This window comes from Euprymna scolopes, chromosome 32, assembly GCF_053919585.1.
Source record: "Euprymna scolopes isolate OS-2025 chromosome 32, ASM5391958v1, whole genome shotgun sequence".
In the NCBI taxonomy this organism is placed as follows: domain Eukaryota; kingdom Metazoa; phylum Mollusca; class Cephalopoda; order Sepiida; family Sepiolidae; genus Euprymna; species Euprymna scolopes.
This window is the reverse complement of record NC_136513.1, coordinates 57,572,305-57,591,622: the sequence shown is the minus strand read 5'-3', so window position 1 is coordinate 57,591,622 and position 19,318 is coordinate 57,572,305. Positions and strand designations below refer to the sequence as shown.

Genomic DNA, 19,318 nt, shown 5'->3' with positions numbered 1-19,318 from the left:
TTTGGTAATTTGGATTGAAGGTACAGTTAGAGGCTGGATTTGTTGGTTGCGATTTTTCCCTATCATAGAGCGAGTAATCTAGTGAGGTTTGCAATGCAGTCGTAAGCAGAATTGTCTGGGCAAGAGAGAATTTTGGTCAGGTATTGCAAGGCTAGTTTGTCGTGTCGAATTGATAATGGGGGTTCATTGGCTTCTGCATAGAGACTATCAATGGGGTAAGTTCAGAAGGCTCCCAGTGCAAACCTGAGGCCCTGATGTTGAACGGTGTCCAATATCTTTATGTACGACTTTCTAGTGGCACCGTAAATGAAGCTGCCATAGTCTAGTTCCGATCACACTAGTGACCTATATAACTTTAATAGGGTTTGTCTGTCCGCTCCCCAATCTGTGTGGGCAATGATCCGCATTAGCTGGAGAGTTTTATTACATTTATTTTTAAGATGTTTTATATGAGGGATGAACGTAAGTTTTTTGTTTAGTATTAACCTTAAGAATGTATGTTCATTTACAACAGGAATCTGAATATCATCTAGTTTTAAAAGAGAATCTGGGTGCAGTTTTCTTAGTTGACAAAAGTGCATACATTTTGTTTTGTTAATGGAAAATTTGAAGCCATTCTTAGTTGTCCATTTTTTAATTTTGTCAATGCATTGTTGAAGTTGCCGCCAAATTATATGGATATGCCTCGAGCTGTATGCAATTAAAAAATCAACATATAGAGAGCAATCCACGCCTTGGTTTATGCATCCAACAATATTGTTAATTTTTAGGCTGAATAATGTTACCAACAAAATACTTCCCTGTGGAACTCCCATTTCCTGTTCCTTGATGTCCAATAGGCACGTTCCTACACGGACATTGAATAGTCTATTATTAATGAAGTTTTTGATGAAGATGGGTAGTCTTCCTTTCACTCCAGCTTCTTTGAGATCTTTCATGATGCCATACTTCCATGTGGTATCGTACGCCTTTTCAAGATCAAAGAAAATAGCAGTCGTATGCTTTTTTTTTTGTATAAATGAATTTCTGATGAAAGTTTCTAAACAAATTAAATGGTCTGCTGTGCGCCAATGTTTTCGGAAGCCATACTGAAAATTAGTTATTTTATTTGTTTCCAGAAACCAAATTAACCTGGTGTTGACCATTCTCTCCATGATCTTACACACGCAGCTTGTTAGAGCTATGGGGCGATAATTGGAGGGGTCAGACACATCCTTTCCTGGTTTTGGTATAGGAATGACTGGCTTGTTTCCATATGGTTGGAAGATTGCCATTGAGCCAGATGTCATTATAAATAGAAAGTAAATTCTTTAATGGTTCATCTGGTAGTTGTTTTAGAAATTCATGTTATCTTATCAGGTCCCTCAGCCGTGTTGTTGGCTTTTTTTTAATGAATCCTTTAGTTCATGGATGGTAAAAGGTTTGTTGTATTCTTCCTCATTATTACTTTTAAAGTTCAGTTTGCTTTTTTCCGATTTCTGTTTAATGATTTGGAATTTTTTATCGTAATTTTTAGAAGATGAATTATTTGCAATAGTAACTGCAAGCAGGTTTGTCATGTCCTCTTCTTTAGTTATTTTACTATTGTTTATACAGAGGTGGTTGACAGGGGAACGGGTGTTTTTTTCTGATATTTTCTGAATCATATTCCATACAGTTTTGTCTTTGGTGGTGTTATTGATTTTAGACACAAAATTCTTCCATGATTCCCTTTTGGCTTTGTTTATTGTTCAGCGTGCTTTAGCCCTGCATATTTTAAAGTTGTTTAAATTCTGAGTAGTTGGTTGATTGTTGAATTTTCTTAATGCAGCACATCGTAGCCTGATAGCCTTTTTACAGTCATTATAAAACCAGGGATGATTATACTTGGTTGATGATTTTGTTTTAGGAATACATTCTTCTGCTATTGAGATAATTGTATCTGTAAAGTGAGTGATTGGGTCTTTCTCGTGTTTTCCAGGTAGGAGTTCGTGTTTGCATAGTAATTTGAATTTATTCCAGTTAGCTTTTTTTTAAGGTTCCAGCAAGGAATTTTTTAGGTTATTTCAGAACCAAAGTGTTCTAATGTTATTGGGAAGTAATCACTTCCACAGGTATCCATATGCACTGTCCAATCGTAATCTATAAAGATACTAGGATCACTTATAGAGAGGTCAATTGCCGACGAGTTTGTAGCGGAGTGAATAAAGGTTGGCTTTTGTTGTTATATATGCATAGGTTGTTGTTAATATTTTCTATAGTGATTCCTTTTCTGTCTGTGTTTGAGCATCCCCAACTAACATTATGACTATTAAAGTCGCCTAATAAAGGGCGAGAGAGTTGGTTGATGAGTTTTTCTATTTCAGTTTCATCTATGGGGTCGTTTGGTGGCAGATAAATGAAGCAAATTGTGACCGTTCTATGTAGGGTTGCTGTGACAGCAATTGCCTGTAAGTTAGTTTGTAGATTTATTTGGCTTTGTGCTGTGTTTTTGTTAATGAGAATTGATGTTCCTCCAGAAGCTCTATTTGGGTTATTTGTTGTGTAGTTGTATTCAGTAAAACTTTGGATGGTTTTAAAAAGGTTTCTTGTAGGCATATTATTGTGGGACATAAATCGGATATTAGTAGAAGTAATTCATTCTGGTTAGCTTTTATACCTCTGCAATTCCATTGGATTATTTTGTTGGCCATAGTTTAGATTTTATGTATTTGATTTCCTTTTGTCTTGAGAATAGGGGGAGGGGGTTCTTTTTTTATGGGGTTTTAGAAGTTTTGTCTTCTATTTCCATCGTTTCCAAGGAGGTTTTAAATTTATTTTGGTCTGTAGTTCTTATATTTGAATCATTGGACTGTTTCATGTGCATTTGAGTATTTGTGAGCTTTTTATCATTGGTAGATTCGGTTTCTGTTTCCATGGCTTCTGGTTCTTTGTGTTCAATTGGTTTGTTAGCTTTTATGCTTGATTTATCTCTGGTTTTAGATGTTGAGAGAGATCGTAGTTTGTTTTTTGTGGGGGCTGGTTTTCTTCAAGGAATTTTTCCCCATTTATTGTTCTTGTCTGTTCGGATGTTTTGGGAGAATTTTTTTTTTTTTTTTTTTGCTTGTTGTTATCTGTTTTTATATTAGAACTCTTGTGGGGGATTTATTGTTGGTATTCTGCTCCTCGGAGTTCTCGATCTCCAATATATTAAAGTTATTGGAAAGGGGAATTTGTGGGTTTATTTGTAGTTTTGGTTTAGTTAAGTTTGGTTCTGGTTTGTTTGTTTTTTTATTTGTTTCTGGTCTACTGGGTGTGGCGTTTGGATTTTTGGTTCCAGTGAGGTTTTTTTTAATTTCTTCAATTATATTTATCAATATTTTGATTTGGTTGGTGAAGTATTGGATTTTAATATCAAGGTTTGTTGTGCAATAATTGTCATTGTGTTTATTGGTGTTGGGGTATTCTTTTTTGTTATTTCGAAATATTTAGCTGTTACTGCCTTTTTCCTTGCTTCTGGGTAGGTGATGTTTAATGAGTGTTTAATTTTAACAATTTCCTTTTCTTTTTTCCAGATTTCAGTCTTTGGAGTAGGCACTGTGATTTTCTGTACAGTTGGCACATTTATAAGCTTTTTGACAGTTGATACGATTGTCGTTTTCTCCACACCTTCCACACACTGGCTGGCGTGTACATCGGTCCTGATGGTGACCAAACTTTTGACATTTAAAGCAACGCAGTGGGTTGGGGATGTAGGTTTCGACTCTTAATTTCTCATAGGCTATTTTTATTTCTTGTGGAATTTTTTGTTGGTAATAGGTTAGAATATACGTGTGTGTGTTTATCATTTCTTCATTTTTTTTTTTATTTGAATTCTTCTGACATCCGTTACATTTTGTTCTTTTAGATTTGAACAGATTTCGTCGATGGAGCAAAGGGAAAGTTCAGGGCTTTTCACCACTCCTTTGCATATGTTTAGTGTTTTGTGAGGGTATGTTTTTATTTTTATATTGTCAAAATGTTTCCATTTTAAAAGTTCATCTGCCTGTGTTTGGTAAGAATTTCTATCAAAAGAGTACCATTTCTTAATTTTTTGACTAGTTTAGGTTTGACCCTTTCTGATAGTATTTTTTCTATCTTGAAGGGGGAGAGTTTGGTTAAAAGGCACTTCTCCAATTGACTCCATTACTATAAAATTCGGATAGTTATCTGGTTCCTCATTCGTGTCACTGTCTGAACTGTCTAAAAATCTTTTTTTACTTTGATTTTTATAACTCATATTGGGTTCGTTTTTTTTTTTTAAATTCATCATCCCTGCTCCCCACCCACCTCGGAGCCCTACTTGGGATGCGCACAGGGGGGTGGGGGGGAGCCCATTCGCCCTGGCTACAACAGGGTTACAGGTATGATATACTTGTACATAATGTAGGCTTCGAGCACTTGTGTATCTTAATTTCTCCCATCCAAGTAAAATATGGGAAAGATCAGAGAAAAACATCCATGTCTAGTCCTTGTTCACTATATACAATTGACCCTCAGCCACCGCTTTCACCACTTATTTGGGGATCAGTATTGATGGGGGAGTGTCGTGTAGTATTTATATTTGGTGCAGATTATATGTATATAAGTGGTGAGCTAGACGTGACCAGCCAATTGATCGGATCGGGCCTCTCCGACAGCCCGTCTGGCCCAGTACAAGGCCAAAGTGGCGTGTTGCAACTGATACCTTTATTTCCCTAGGTATCAGTTGCTCAGCCATCAGGATCCTTTTCATAGACATTACAGGATGTCACCTACGGCCAACAGGTGGCCCCATTAAGGGACTTTTACTCTCTGCAGAGGAGCAGTCAGTGTATTCTAATGCCCCACTGACATGGTTGGGAATTAGGGAAGGAAAAAGAAAAGAGAAGGGAAGGGGGCTGTTTTTGTAGAACATAATTAAGTTTTACAAAAGAGAATAAAAACAAAAACAGAAAATCGATTAAGAGTAGAAGTAAATTCAAAGAAGCTTTGCCATTACTAACAATTAGAGCATTACCATTGTTGACCAAGAAAAAAGTCCAGACATGTGTTGATATATTCAAGTGAAACCTGAATAGTGAGGGTTTAGGACGTGTGGCATGGAGAGAATCGATATGAGAAGGATACAATCGATGTGTAATGCGAGTCTTAAAAACAAGTTTAGTTCTGATGATTTCAAAGAAACACTAAATGTGGACATGATAGGGAGCTGCGTGGAGGATAGGAAATTTCAATGTGAAAGAATGCGTGACAAAGATCATGGAAACAAGCATCCAATGGTGGCGTGTGCGTATTGTAAAATGTCACAGACACTTGAACTCAAAAGCCAACGGAGAGGAAACGAAAATGTGACATATGCAAATTAAGATGCGGTAGAATTTAAGCATATAAAAGTTGACATTTCTTTCATTGGCGAAAACGTTATTGACCAAGACGTTTGAAAGTACGGTTAATTTACGTGTCAGTGGGAAAAGAAAAATAATTTTCTACGAATGTCGAAACGGGAAAAGACAAAGATTATCCTTTTTACAGGTGCCGTGAACATTGCGAGCTAAAGAAAATTGTTTTTTATGCATGAACATTAATTTTAGCAGAAACGAGCATGGAAATGGGCAGATAAGCGGCCACCTGAAGGACTATAATGGAGTACCAGAATATCATGTGGTTGTGAAACTCCCTACTCTGGCATATGATGTGCAAGACTGGATGCAGTAAAGCGGAATGATCCAGTTTGTGGGGACTGGTGTGTGGGCAGCCAGGAACTGAACGCATATGGGTCGATGCCAGCACACTAGCAACTGGAATGGCATTGGAAAAAGATGGAACTGTGATGGAAGGATGCTTTTTGACTGTGACTTGAAAATGTACAGCATATTAATCTGGTTGAATTGGAGGTCATGTTGAGAGGAATTAACTTGTCGCTTCAGTGGCAGACCACGCTGTTACACAAAGACTGACTCTGCATGTGTACACAACTGGGGTTCAGACATCCAGCGGAAAAGCACAAGTTGACACAAATGCTGCCAGTGAGATGCTCATTAGAAGATAACTAAATACCCTCAAAGAATTGGTGAAGGAATATGGGCTCTCAGTAGACGTGGCATTGGTTGTGTCAAGTTTTTTTATTTTTTTTTATTTAATTTTCTACTGCTGGCAAATGTGAAAACTGTAGATAGAAATCTAACAATGAGTTAATCATAATTTTTGGATACAATTCATATAAAAAGGAAAAACATTAAACAGTTTGTCAAATTAAAAAGAAATTATATCGAGATTTAAAAATAAGTCAACGAGCTTTAACTTTTGTCCTTTTTAATAGGTAAAAAAAAAAATCTAGTTTATATATATATATATATATATATATATATATATATATATTAGTATTGTGAAAATGTAAGAAAACTGTTGATACTTACCAAAGCATAAAACACCAAGTAAATTGGGCTGTTACTATTTCTCAGTTTCACAATGGCTGTTTTAAACCGCCATAGAAGAAAGAGCATGAATAAGACATTTGGTATAAGAATACTCAAATCCCATATCCCGACTCTGCTAAAAAGATAAAAATAAAATACAGTTAAAGATACTCTACATGTAATAATTGTTAAATTCATATAAAAAATAAACAATGATGAGATCCCCCCCCCCACACACACACTCATTCAATCTTTTCATCTTATAATGAAACTACTATTACAAACCAAGCATGCTAGAGTGGTAAATATCTATAATTAATTTTCAGAGCATAGTAGGCATATGCCACACTCCTTTTGGGAGAGTGGTTGAGCTCCTCACATTTCCTTGTCCTCAGGAGGAGAAAAATAAAATCAAAGTGATGCTGTTCTGTTGTCTTGAAACATCAGTGCACATCAGGTTCGGTTGTTTATGCAATTGAGGTTGATGGGTGAAAAGGTCAGATCAACATGGCTGACATGGTTTCGTTACAGGGGTTAACAATAATAACAGTCTGTTGAAACTTAATCATATATGTATTCACATCTTTCTCTCTCTATTGGGAAGATTTGGGATTCAGTTGGAATTTGGAGGTCGTTAGCGGTGGTCGCAAGAAGTTAGAATCTGATCTTAATCTGCAATGGATGGGTCATACCAGCTAAACTCTCAGGTTCTTAAAAATGCTCCTTAAATGTTAAAATAAAATATATTTTTATAGATATATGCGTCAAACTTATTTCATATAGCGGTTAATTCCAGCACCAAAGAGGCCAGCCCAGATAATTCTCATGAGAGAATAATGAAAATCCTGCCACTAATAACACCAAGTACTCTAAGAGAAGACCCATCAAGCAGACATAATAGATCTATCAACCCCTTGATATAAAGAATGCGCCTATCGTTTTATTGTTTACAAACCGGGGAGCTGGTGTGAGGTGTCAGGACGTAAATACCCTTTCAGTGATGTTCCCACAGCATAGATAAACCAAGTTACTCACCCCACTAACTGATCAAGTTACAGACATACCAGTGACACATTGAGTCACAACCAACATTCTATGCAGAGAGTGCTGTACCACACATGATTGGTTAAATCATTGAAAAGCATTTTAGCCTTGGTCACTATGTTGTGGAGCAAGCTGCTCAAAGCTGTGGTCAACTTTCAGACGTCCAAACAGTTTAATAAGAAACCGGATCTAATTACCTCTCACTTGTACTGAGCTGAGATCTTTGGTGCTAAATAAGTTTACAATACATATTTTTAGAAACATGTATTTTATTTTTACATTTAAAGAGCATTTTTAACAACTCGAGAGTTGAGGTAGTATAACCCATCTGTTGCAGAATAACAGAGGATTCAGGGGTACCAGATACTGATGTAAAGGTTGGTATGGTGAAGAAATGATTTCTTGTTAATCTAGTGTGCCGAGTCATGCATTCTTGATAAGGCCACCCAAAGCAGGCAGGACAGCATCCATCCATATTTTCACTATCCATTTTCAAGGCTTTTTAATTTTCCAGACAAAATTCCAAGTTTTTATTTAAACAAAATTTGGGATTTGTTTTTTTTACAATCCATAGGGATTCGAAAAGTGATTAAAAATGAAATACAACAAATAAATATTACCATAGCCAATAAAAGTTACTTTGCAACCTACCTACATCAATTTTTGGTGTTACATAGTTTTAAATGCTTTTATTTCATTTAAAATATTAACTCTTTATAACTTAATTTCCAACCAAGATTGCTGTTGTCTTGTTCATTCTTTTTTTTCAGCCCGGCTGGGCTCATTTTCAATAGTCATTGTTTGGAGAGGGGAGGGGTAGGGGAGATGATAGTCACCCTTGGAGAGTCCTGTTCGGGAAAAGTTTTTTTTTTTTTTTTTTTTTTTAAGGATGGAATCATTTTTATTCATACCAACTGCCCCCTCCCCCCAATTAAATTATAAACAGGAGCAAAAAAAAAAAAAAAAAAAAAAAAATCCTTGAAAATTTTATATCTATATCATTAATTGCTAGATGAAAGAATTTTTTTTTTTTTTTTAAATCGCAACAAAATGTACATTACATAAAATCCAAGGTAATTTTTTTTGATTCAATTTAAATTAAATCTTTATACCTTACTTAAAATTTATAAAAGTGCACTTTGAAGATAAATTTCAAATTGAATCTTGTACCTTCATTTTTAAAGCCTATAGTAAAAACATTTTGTTTAATCATTTTCATGCCTTGGATGAAATGCTTTTCTAACTTGTATCTTATCTTTTTAAGATTATATTTTAAAACTCCTATTTCAGTTTGTATTTCTCACACAACTCATTTTTGCAACCCCCTCTTTGTATTATTACAGGTCTGAATATTCTGTTTCAGTTTGTATTTCTCCTCACACCAAAACTCATTTTTTGCAACCCCCTCTTTGTAATATAGATCTGAATAAGGAGAAAATCTGAATTTTTTTAACAAAAAATTAAAAAAAACTTTTAGATTAAATTTTTTTAAACTTCCTTCAGAATAGAAAATCTTTAAAATTTAATAAGGAACATATTTCATATAGGTTCTATTAACAAATATTCAATACATAATGAGAAAAATAGAGATTAAAATTTCAAAAGGACTGTATAACTAGTTACAGTCAATAGTAATCCTCACTAGCGAAAGTTTTTTTTTATTTTTTTTTATTACATTTTCACCCCAAACAAGGCAAATTGCCACTTTGGTGTAGGGGGCTACTATCAGGGGCAACAACTACTGGGGTACTATGTAGGGATTTGGGCAGCAAGGTGTCGGTTCACGTTACACTTGAACTTCTGCACGTCAGTACTGTTGGGGAAGCAGGGACCTGGGATGGAATTCCAGAGTCTAGCGGTTCTGGGGAAGAAACTATTGGAGTAAAAAGATCTTTTACATCTAGGGATCTCTACAGTGTGGGGGTGGGATTTAGCAGCCTGTCGGGTTTGTCGAGGGTGCACACGTCGTGGGGGCACAAGTGATTGAAGTTCGTCAGAGCATTCACCACTAAAATACTTGTAGAAAAGGCAGAGGGATGCAACATTTCGTCGATGGGACAGAGGCTGAAGCTTAGATGCCAGTTCAGGGCCTATCAGGTTTGCGACTCTTTTGAACCTTGTCAAGGAGCGAGAGACTAGTAGCAGATGCACCAGACCAGATGTGGCAGCAATACTCCATAGATGGGCGAATGGTGGCCTTATAGAGGTACAGGATACTTTCGGGTGTTAGTAGTTTTCTAGCACGGTAGAGAGAGCCCACCTTTCTTGCAGCGGCCCTGGCAATGCCTTCAATGTAATTGTTCCAACTCGTGTTTCCTGTGAACGTTAGGCCAAGGAGTTTGAAAGATGGACTCTCAGATAAAGAGTCGTTGGCCATTGCTATGGGTGGTAGAGAGGGTTTCTTGTAATTATTGAATGAAACTAGTTTAGTCTTGGCAGCATTGAACGCGACCAACCACTTTTGTCCCCATTCCACTACAGATTGGAGGTCTTCCTCTAGTGTTTCTGCCATTTCTTTAGAAATGTGTTCATTCGTCTTCCTGTCGTGCCTGCCATAGAGTGTAGTGTCATCAGCATATATACCCATCTCAGAGGCAATGTTGTCGGGGAGGTCATTTATGAATATCAGGAACAATAGAGGTCCAAGGATAGAACCCTGGGGCACCCCCGCATTTATATCATATTGTTTAGATGTACGACCGTCGAGGACAACCTGGATTTTTCTCTTATCTAAGAAGGATTTAATTATGTTAAGTATTCTACTAGTGATACCGTATGATCTGATTTTACTGAGGAGACCCTCATGCCATACCCTGTTAAAAGCCTTAGATATATCTAGAGCTACCGCTCTGCCCTCTCCCGCGTTGTCCAGTGAATGGTATATACATTCAGAGATCACAGTTAGGATGTCTGCTGTGGAACGGGCTTGTCTAAATCCATATTGTTTGTCAGTCAGTAGTTTAGCATCTGTAAGATGATGGACTAGAGCATGGTTAATTATGGTCTCAAATATTTTGGCAAAAAGTGGGAGGAGGCTAATGGGGCGATAATTTGATGGGTCTGTCCTTTCGCCAGAATTCTTGAATACTGGTACAACAGAAGCAGTTTTCCAACAGACCGGAAAGCAAGCTTCATTAAGGCATTTGTTGTAGAGTTTGGAGAGAACTGAAGCTACTTTGGCTGAGCACTTTTTTAATAGCACAGCTGTGATAAGATCGGGTCCACATGCTTTTGAGGTATCAAGGTTTTTTATGATAGCATGCACCTGAGCAGGGGTGGTTTTCAGATCGTCTAGTGTGGCGTCTGTCCGCATAGGAAAGTCAGGTAGGGGGTGGTTGGAAGGGTCCAGTGTGGAGTTTGAGGCAAACCGACTGGCAAGCATGTTAGCCTTGTCGGTTGCTGAGGAGACAACCTCGTGATTGTCTTTGTTATTTTATTATTATTATTTAAAACATTTTGTGTCCTGCTCTTTTGCAGGAGAACTAATTTATTACACTTTAATGTCACTAGAAAATACCCTCCACTCCTCATTCTACAAAACATTAAATGCTATTTAATCTTTGTTCTATTTTCAGTATTAACAATGTCCTTTTTATCCCAAAAGTGGAGCATACTTTTTCAGCTTAAATAGTTATACGATGAAATAAGATGAAAAATGCATGTAGACTTTAAAACTTATTATATCAGGTTACTTATAATGTAAGTCGATATGTAGAATAACATTTATTAAAGAAAAAAAAAAAAAAATTAACGAACATTTAATTTCTATTATATGGAGTATTACCGGCCTCTTTTTTTTTTTTTTTATTATTATTATTTTATTTTATCATTATGGAAGTCACTCCAGACATTGCATGAAGCCACCTGATGTAAGGAGCTAAAACTACCACTTCAAGGTCAAAAACTAGCCCACTATAAATGTTATATGGATAGATTCTGACCCAGAAAATAGCAAAATTTCCCTTTTGTCAGAAACATCGCTCATGGAATATGTATGCTAAACAACAAAATAAAGAAAGTAAGAATTATGTTGCCGAAAATCCAATCGGTATAATGTAGTGATGGGATGATTCCAATATTTTTCTCCGATTCAATTACCAATTCTGTACTAAATTACAGATTCCTATTCTTTATAAGTCTCTAAATATTTAACGATAAAATGGTTATTTGTTCCCTATAACCATAGAAAAAACATGTTAGGAGTACATATATTTTCTCAAATGTAAAGCACACAATTGTGGAGATGATCTATAGATTTTAGTTTTACTGGTAGTTTAAAATCAATAAATATTGATTATTTTATTATTACTACCAGCAATGGAAGATTTTGTTTTAAACAAAATCAAATAAGATAATTAAAGGAATCGTTTTTGACATCGGGAAATAAGCATAAAATTTCCGATACCGATACTTCCAAAAGTTTGGATATTTCTGATTTTGATTAATCATCTAAACACTAGTATAATGATTCGCTAATGGATAAGGATAGCAAGGTACCTGCTGTCTCCTTGCTAAAAACTTAGCGTTATAAGTGAGGATCAAGGGTAAGTGAAGCAGACCATAGAAAAGAGTGACACTCTCCCTTAGCCAATGAAAAGGGAACCTTTGTGTCACCCTTAACTACAGTTACTCTATTTGTTAAAAAAAATAAAAAAAAATAAAAAATTATATATATAGACTTACTATTCCTATCTTAGTTATTTTCACAATGATCCAACCTTCATGCGTATTGTTTCAAACTTAAGAATCTATATGAATTTCAAAATGAACTATTTAATCCACAGGAAGAGTAGATTGTTCTAATTCAGTCAGTCTTGAACAGATAAAAGTGTAACATTTTCAATGTTACTCTTAGTTATTATAGCCTGTAGTAAAGATTGAACCTTGAACCACCAGAAAACTCACTTAGAGTGTAACTAACACTTTTAACCTTTACGTCATGGGAATATGTAAATTCTAGTATGAATTTTGGGAGCTCTAAATTTATGATTGTACTAATTTTGTATTAGATAGTTCTCTAGACGTGTGGTATTTTATACTAGAAATTGTCCACTTGAATCCATGGCATAATGTCTAAAGGCATTGGTTAACAATCAGTTCCAAGTGACAACATTTTAGACAGAAGGTTCAATCTCCACAACAAGTGATAATAGTATATAAAAAAATTATTTATATCTGTTCATAGCCAATGTAATGGAAATCTTTTTTTAATGAAAATCGTTCCAAACAAGACAGGAAGCCACTTGGTATAAGGAGCTAAAAAACAATGAAAGATTATTAAAAAGACTAAAATGCTAATTGATCTTAGTCTTGAAAAGACCAAGGTTATAGATAAGAGGAAAACAGCAGGAAAGAAGTTCAACAATCCAGCACAAGCTACTGGAATAGGATTATTGTATTACAATAAGGTATCAAAACAGTGACAGACCAAGAAATTCAAAAGGCTAAAACAAAAGCAGAGAATAGATCAGACAATTCTGAAGAATACATGCAATGATAGTATTTGAATACATATTTCCTTGAGGAAAAAAGCATAGAGGCATTATAAGCTACCTCGATGAATTAAATAACGAGTTCAGTTGAAGATTCTATACAGCTTCCAGTTTGAACAATGCACTTGAAGAAAATTGGATGTTACACCAGTGGAAATATTGCGAAAATAATAAGTATTTAAAAACTCTGAAACAATAGCATTTAATGCTTTTATAAAGAGAAGTGGAGGGTATTTTCAAGTGACAACAAAAATTCCAGTACAGTAAGAGGAGATCATAAAAATAATATAATGCTAACTATCACTTAAAATTAGATTTAGTGGCATTGAAGCAGTAACTTTCTAAACTAAAACAGTTTGCAAATTGATTTAAGTGCAAGATTTTATATATATATATATATATATATATATATTTTGTGTACAGAAAGTTGTTAGTTGAGTCAGATCATTGGTACCGTCGGTTTCAAGTTTTTAAGGATACCTTAAACGGGCCTTATTATCGGGCTTGAAACCGACGGTACTAATGATCTGTCTCAACTAACAACTTTCTGTACACAAAATATAAGTACGCTCTTAAAATTTGGATTTTCCTTTTAATTGAGCACTCTGCTGGAATTCTTTTTCCAAAAAAAACTAATCATATATATATATATATATTACACACACACACACACACACAGACATACATAAGCAGAACCTGTGTGCCAGCATTGCCCAGTGGAAATGCATGTCAATAATGCGATTAACATGGTTCTAGCTTGAACCAACTTGCTTGTATTCAAGTAAAGTGCAGAGAAATCGAAAGGTTATAACTGAGACTTCAAACTCATCGATTCCATTGAGGACACGTTGAACCTAGTTAGTTAAAGTGCACTAGTGCCAAGAGAAACTTTGAAATAAAGGTTACCTTCCACTGATATCTTTGTATAAGATCTGTAGACAAAAATGTTCTTCTATGTTGGCTGCTGGGGTTGTTGCATTCTGAGTAGAAGCAAACGTGGTTGTTGCGGTTGTTGTTGTCATGGTGGTCGAGATGGGGACGAAGGCCGAGGTTGTCCTGCTGGAGATGGTAGAGTTAATTGATTCATATTTCAATGCACTGTTTCTGTCAGTTACATATGGTTGAAAACTGGTGGTCTCAAGATGGCGGCCCATCTTCAACACAGGAGATCCACCAGATTTAGCTGGGTCCATTGTTTAATTCCACTTGTATGAAAAGGGAAGAGCGAAGACAGGAAAGAACTCTTTAACTAAATTAATTCTTTTTCTCTCACGATTTTTCAACTCATCTCTTCCTGAAAATAGACAAAAGTCAAGAAAGGGTTAGACAAAATAATTGACAATGGCAATATTATAAAATTAGCAGGACTCTGGAAATATTACAGTGCTTTCTACAGGAATCTCTAACCTATTCTTTTTAAAATAATAAATGACCCAGGGTCAATACCAAGAGAAAAAAACAACAAAAAAAAAAACACTCTCCCATAAAACTAATTATCAGCAAACTAAAACTGACTAGTTTGCTGCAAAGCAGGTAGACTCCCTTTACTGGACTAGAAAACTTTTCACACTTAATCTATATTTCTATAAAGCTATGAACATGAAATGCATATTTCAATTATTTCAACTGCTGGTCTCATCTTGGAGGTCATTCTCACAATGTTTCAATCAATGTAACCTACAACCTTTTAGGCGAGTCTTGCTGAGCTCTGGAATCTGTACCAAAGGATCTCTCGTAAAATGGATATAAGTGCTAAGTAATAATCAGTTCTAACTGACAGTTTTCTGGAGGTTGAAGGTTCAAACCTCAGTATGAATGATACCAAGAATACAATTTCGAATTACTCTAGACTTCTATCTGGTTATAGCTGACTGAATGAAAGTTACCATCGTTGAATAAAGGATTCCATTCAAAATTCTGTACAGATACTCAGAGTTCGACAAGACACATCTGAAGACAGTCGGAGGTTACACAAGAGTTAAAAAAAAAACCCAAAACAAATTTTGTTGGCAGAAAGCTACCAATGAAGACAAAGAGAGAAAGAGACCAACTTAACTTTATATATTAGATAGATTGATACAGTTATGTCAGATGGAATATCAAACTCTTTGTTTGTACAAGATCCGTTTTAATTTTGTTCTGTTCAGAGTTGGAAATGTTGGTTTAATTGACCTCATATGTAGCTAATAGAGAAATATGCTAAAACGTGTCCGTACATGTAAAAATTCCTAAAGTGATATTAAGCATGTGATTACAAGTAAATTAAGATTTGAACTTTCAGGTTAAATATTTAAATGCGTGTGACATAACTTGGAATAAAATTATGGCTTCTATAAAAAAGGAATTTAATAGAGTTTTCCTTACATTTCACAATTTTAATAAAAACACATTGTCTAGATTTTATGCATATATAGCTTATATATATATAAGGCTTCCTTTCTAGGGCAATTGCTCTTGACATATCAAAGGCCTTTGACAAAGTATGGCATAAGGGTCTACTTCACAAGATTTCCAGCTACGGTATAACTGGAAATGTTTTCTCAATCATTAAATCATTTCTCTCCGATAGGCTCATAAGAGTAGTGGTAGATGGACAAAAATCGGAGGCCTGCAATATAAATGCTGGAGTCCCTCAGGGGTCAATCCTCGGCCCAACTCTCTTCCTGATCTACATCAATGACCTCCCTAAACACATACTTAAATCATTCGTTGACATCTATGCTGATGACACGACCATCTACGGCAACACATCAAAGGCTGTAAATGACGAAGTTCTCTCGGATTCTCTCTCCTCTGATCTCGAGCGCATGGTTCAGTGGGGGAAGATGTGGCTAGTTAACTTAATGCAGCTAAAACCAAACTCCTATCCTTACATCATCAACGCTCTGATCCCCAGCTGGCATCAATTGTGATGGATGGCTCTCGTCTGGGTGAGGCCCCGTGTTTTGACAAGCTTCTGGGTTTGACCTTTACTCCTGATCTGAAATGGAACACGTACATCAAGTCTGTTGCCAAGGTCGCAGGAAAGATGGTGGGATCCTTCTACCGCTCCAGAAGATATCTCACTACTGATGCAATTCTCTATCTATATAAAAGCCAAGTACAGCCAAGGATGGAATACTGTTGCCATATCTGGGCAGGAGCTGCCAAAAACAGCCTATCCTGCCTTGACAGAGTACAAAATAGACTTCGTGGTTTAGTGGGGGATGCCCTTTTCTCTACCCTGCAACCCCTCTCCCACAGAAGAGACGTTGCGAGCCTATCCTTGTTTTATCGTTATTTTCATGGCAGGTGCTCGTCTGAACTCCAATCCCTGGTCCCCCCTCGCCAAACTTTCACGAAAAACACCCGTCTAGCTGAATCCACTGTGAAAAATTTCCCCCACTCTATATCTGTGCCTAAATCAAAACGCGGATTTCATGAGCAAAGCTTCTTTCTTAGAACTGCACGCCTGTGGAACTCTGTTCCGTCTGCCTGCTTCCCTCCGGACTACAACTTGGATGTCTTCAAGTCTAATGTTAACAAATTCCTAATGAACCGCCCCCCCTAATTAAACACTTCATAAAATCTTCTCACTAACGTGATGTACTTGCAATAACCCTTATCCCTGAGTGGCTTCCGGGCCTTGATAAGTGGTAATCACTGTGTAAAAAAAAAAAAAAAAAAAAAAAAAAGTTACCCAGGATGTGAAGTCATTTTGAAAGTTTTTTTCTTACTAATAAGTCACTGCAAATCAAGGCCAACAGCCCACTCAAGGATAAGAATTAATTAGTTTGCTAGATATAAAGTAAAACCCCTTGAGGATTGGAAATGGTAAAAGTTAGACAGAATTTAATTATTTAAAAGGGAGTCTCGGTTGCACATTTTAAAACTTTATAATAAAAAAACAAAAATCAAAACTAGTTCTAAGGAAGATAACCGTAGTTATATGCTGCAATTACAAATAAGAGTTATTCCTCTTAAGATTTAGCTTTTTTCTAATGAATTAAAAATTTTGTGTAACAGATTATCTGGGCTGAACTAAGTAATTGTTGAATTGCAGTGAAATGTATTATATTGTCTACAACATGGTACATTAAAATTGAATATTAACCAGTTAGGAATAAAGATTGATTTGTCAGCTTAAATGCTATTTGGGTCTGACTAAAAAACCAACAAGATAATTTTATTGATATAGATTAGATGTAAAATCCTGGCAATAAACAGGATTCTTGTTACTTTAATTTTATTCCCCACATTTTTATACTTATTTTTTTAGAATGAATTTTAATGAATTTAAAAAAGTTACTTTTTTAATATCCTATTTATTTTTTTAAAGTAAATATTGAAGAAATTATGATGAACTAATTTGGTGGCAAATCATAAGCTCATTAAATATTGTTACAAGTATTTCATTATAATTTTAAATGTTTACAATTAAATCAATCAATTAGCACAAAATTCACTAGAAATCGATCTAAATATTATTCATGGGCTAGACACCAAGTTGTAAATGGGGAAAGTGAGGTGACCTTGGTATTTGTTGATGAAATGGTGTACATTTCATAAATTTAGAGATATGCTTCAACTATAAAAAAAACAAACAAAAAAAAACTATTAAATAGATTGTTTAAAAGAAAAAAAAAAATAGAAAGCGAATTAAAGCAAAGTTAGTGGCCATCTTACACAAGACATGCTCATAAATTTGATTATATCCAGATAACACTGGGCAACAATTTTTTACTTTTTGAATGTTGTCTAGATTTATAAAACTGATTAAGGGTACTTTTGCACTGTTTGTTGACCAGTGTAATGCTTTATTCTTGAATGTCTGGAGCTACTTCCCAGCCGACTATAACATGGTTATTTTCAATTTCAACATAAACAAGTTCTTGCTGAGCCATCTTAAATAATTTCTTCACAAATTTTCCACCATCACCGATCATCACGTGGTGTGGTTTCACATGACACTCATTAATCCTTTTGGTAAGCATTGACTGTAGTTTAAAAAAAGCAATAACTAATGACTACCAAGATAAGGACAGTCCTCAACATTAATAAAAAAAAATAAAAAATAAAAAAATAAAGCTCATTCTGAATCGTTATGACGTGGTTTAAAAAAAAAAAAAAAAAGTTCATTTGCTGTCTTTATACTGGTCTAGAAAGCAACCAATGAGAGGCATTACTAGGAAACCATGATAGATTTGTTTCATTCTTTTTATAAAAACAAGTGAGATCAAAGATCAAACAATTTATAGAATATGAGGTTAGGTCTTTGTAATAAAAATTAAAGAAAGTAAAACCTAGCAAGTTCCTTTGATCATTTTTCATGCTTAAAGACTATAGCATGGAACAAACTGCATCAGTTGTAGGCTGCGAGACACATTTAAGACTCATGCTTTCTGAGATTAGCCAAAACTACACCTGATGTCCCCCTCCATACACCCCTGACTCACACTTTTGATAAGTTGCAGTGCACCTGAGCACCAGTGTTTAACTCCAAGAAAAAAAAAAACAATTATGCTAATTTTAAAACATTGGAAAAAAAAAAAACTGCTATTAAGCATTCGTCTCTTCAGACAAACCAGTTTTCCTCAAAACATCCCGAGTTTTCTTGGATTCATAGTCAATGGGAATGTAAATTTACCTTTTCATTAATTGAAATTAGAAATATCAAAACTTTTTGGGATATCAGAACCAGAATTTTTTTTTTTTTTTTTAGAGAGTAACCACTTATCAAGGCTCGAAGGCCACTCGTGGATAAGGGTTAATGAATATAAGGTAATAGTGTAGTAATCATTAATAGTGTGGATTATTTAAGGGAACGACTCAAGAACTTGTTTATATTAGGCTTGAAGGCTATCATATTGTAATCGGCTGGGAAGCATATGAGTGGAACAGTATTCCACAGGCAGGCAGTTCTAGGAAAGAAACTTTGTTCATGGAATAGGCAGAGATAGAGAGTGGGGGAAATTGTCGATAGTGGTTGTAGCTAGTTGAGTTTTTGTGAAAGTTTGGCAAGGTGGAGCCATAGATTGTAGCTCAAATGAGCACATGCCATGAAAATAACGATAGAGGAGAAACAGACTCACAACATCTCTTGTGAGAAAGAGGTTGAAGAAAAGAGAAAAGGGAATCATCTATTAATTTCACCACAACACCTTTCTTCTATCATCAACCCCAGAAGATGTGCCATCATTGCTTTTGTCTCAACAAAAGAATAGTAGCATCTTCTGTCAGTGTTTTGCTCCCTGGAATAGCCTGCTAGAGAGTTGTGATAATATCTACTATATCAAAGTCATCTTGGACAAACATACAGATGATATATAGATGTAATATCTTTTTACATGGCTTGCTGCACTGATATTTTATTGCCAATAAAACTGATTGATTGATTTATAACTTCAT

The 19,318-nt window shown here is 35.4% G+C and overlaps 1 protein-coding gene across 3 annotated transcripts in view; it reads right to left on the bottom strand.

The window, feature by feature from the left end:
• The window catches only part of LOC145256376 (transmembrane protein adipocyte-associated 1-like), a 56,403-nt gene that overhangs the window by 17,553 nt on the left and 19,532 nt on the right, over positions 1 to 19,318 (bottom strand). The window contains exons 1-3 of one of the 3 annotated variants that reach the window (XM_080115204.1): positions 14,988 to 15,104; positions 13,838 to 14,225; positions 6,396 to 6,531 (exon numbers count right to left, since the gene is read on the bottom strand). In XM_080115204.1, the coding sequence (XP_079971330.1) occupies positions 6,396 to 6,531; positions 13,838 to 14,124 (423 nt within the window). In that variant the 5' untranslated portion in view covers positions 14,125 to 14,225; positions 14,988 to 15,104. Of the gene's footprint in view, positions 1 to 6,395; positions 6,532 to 13,837; positions 14,226 to 14,987; positions 15,105 to 19,318 lie in introns of those variants that run through there. The other 2 variants (XM_080115202.1, XM_080115205.1) reach the window with 2 other exon arrangements.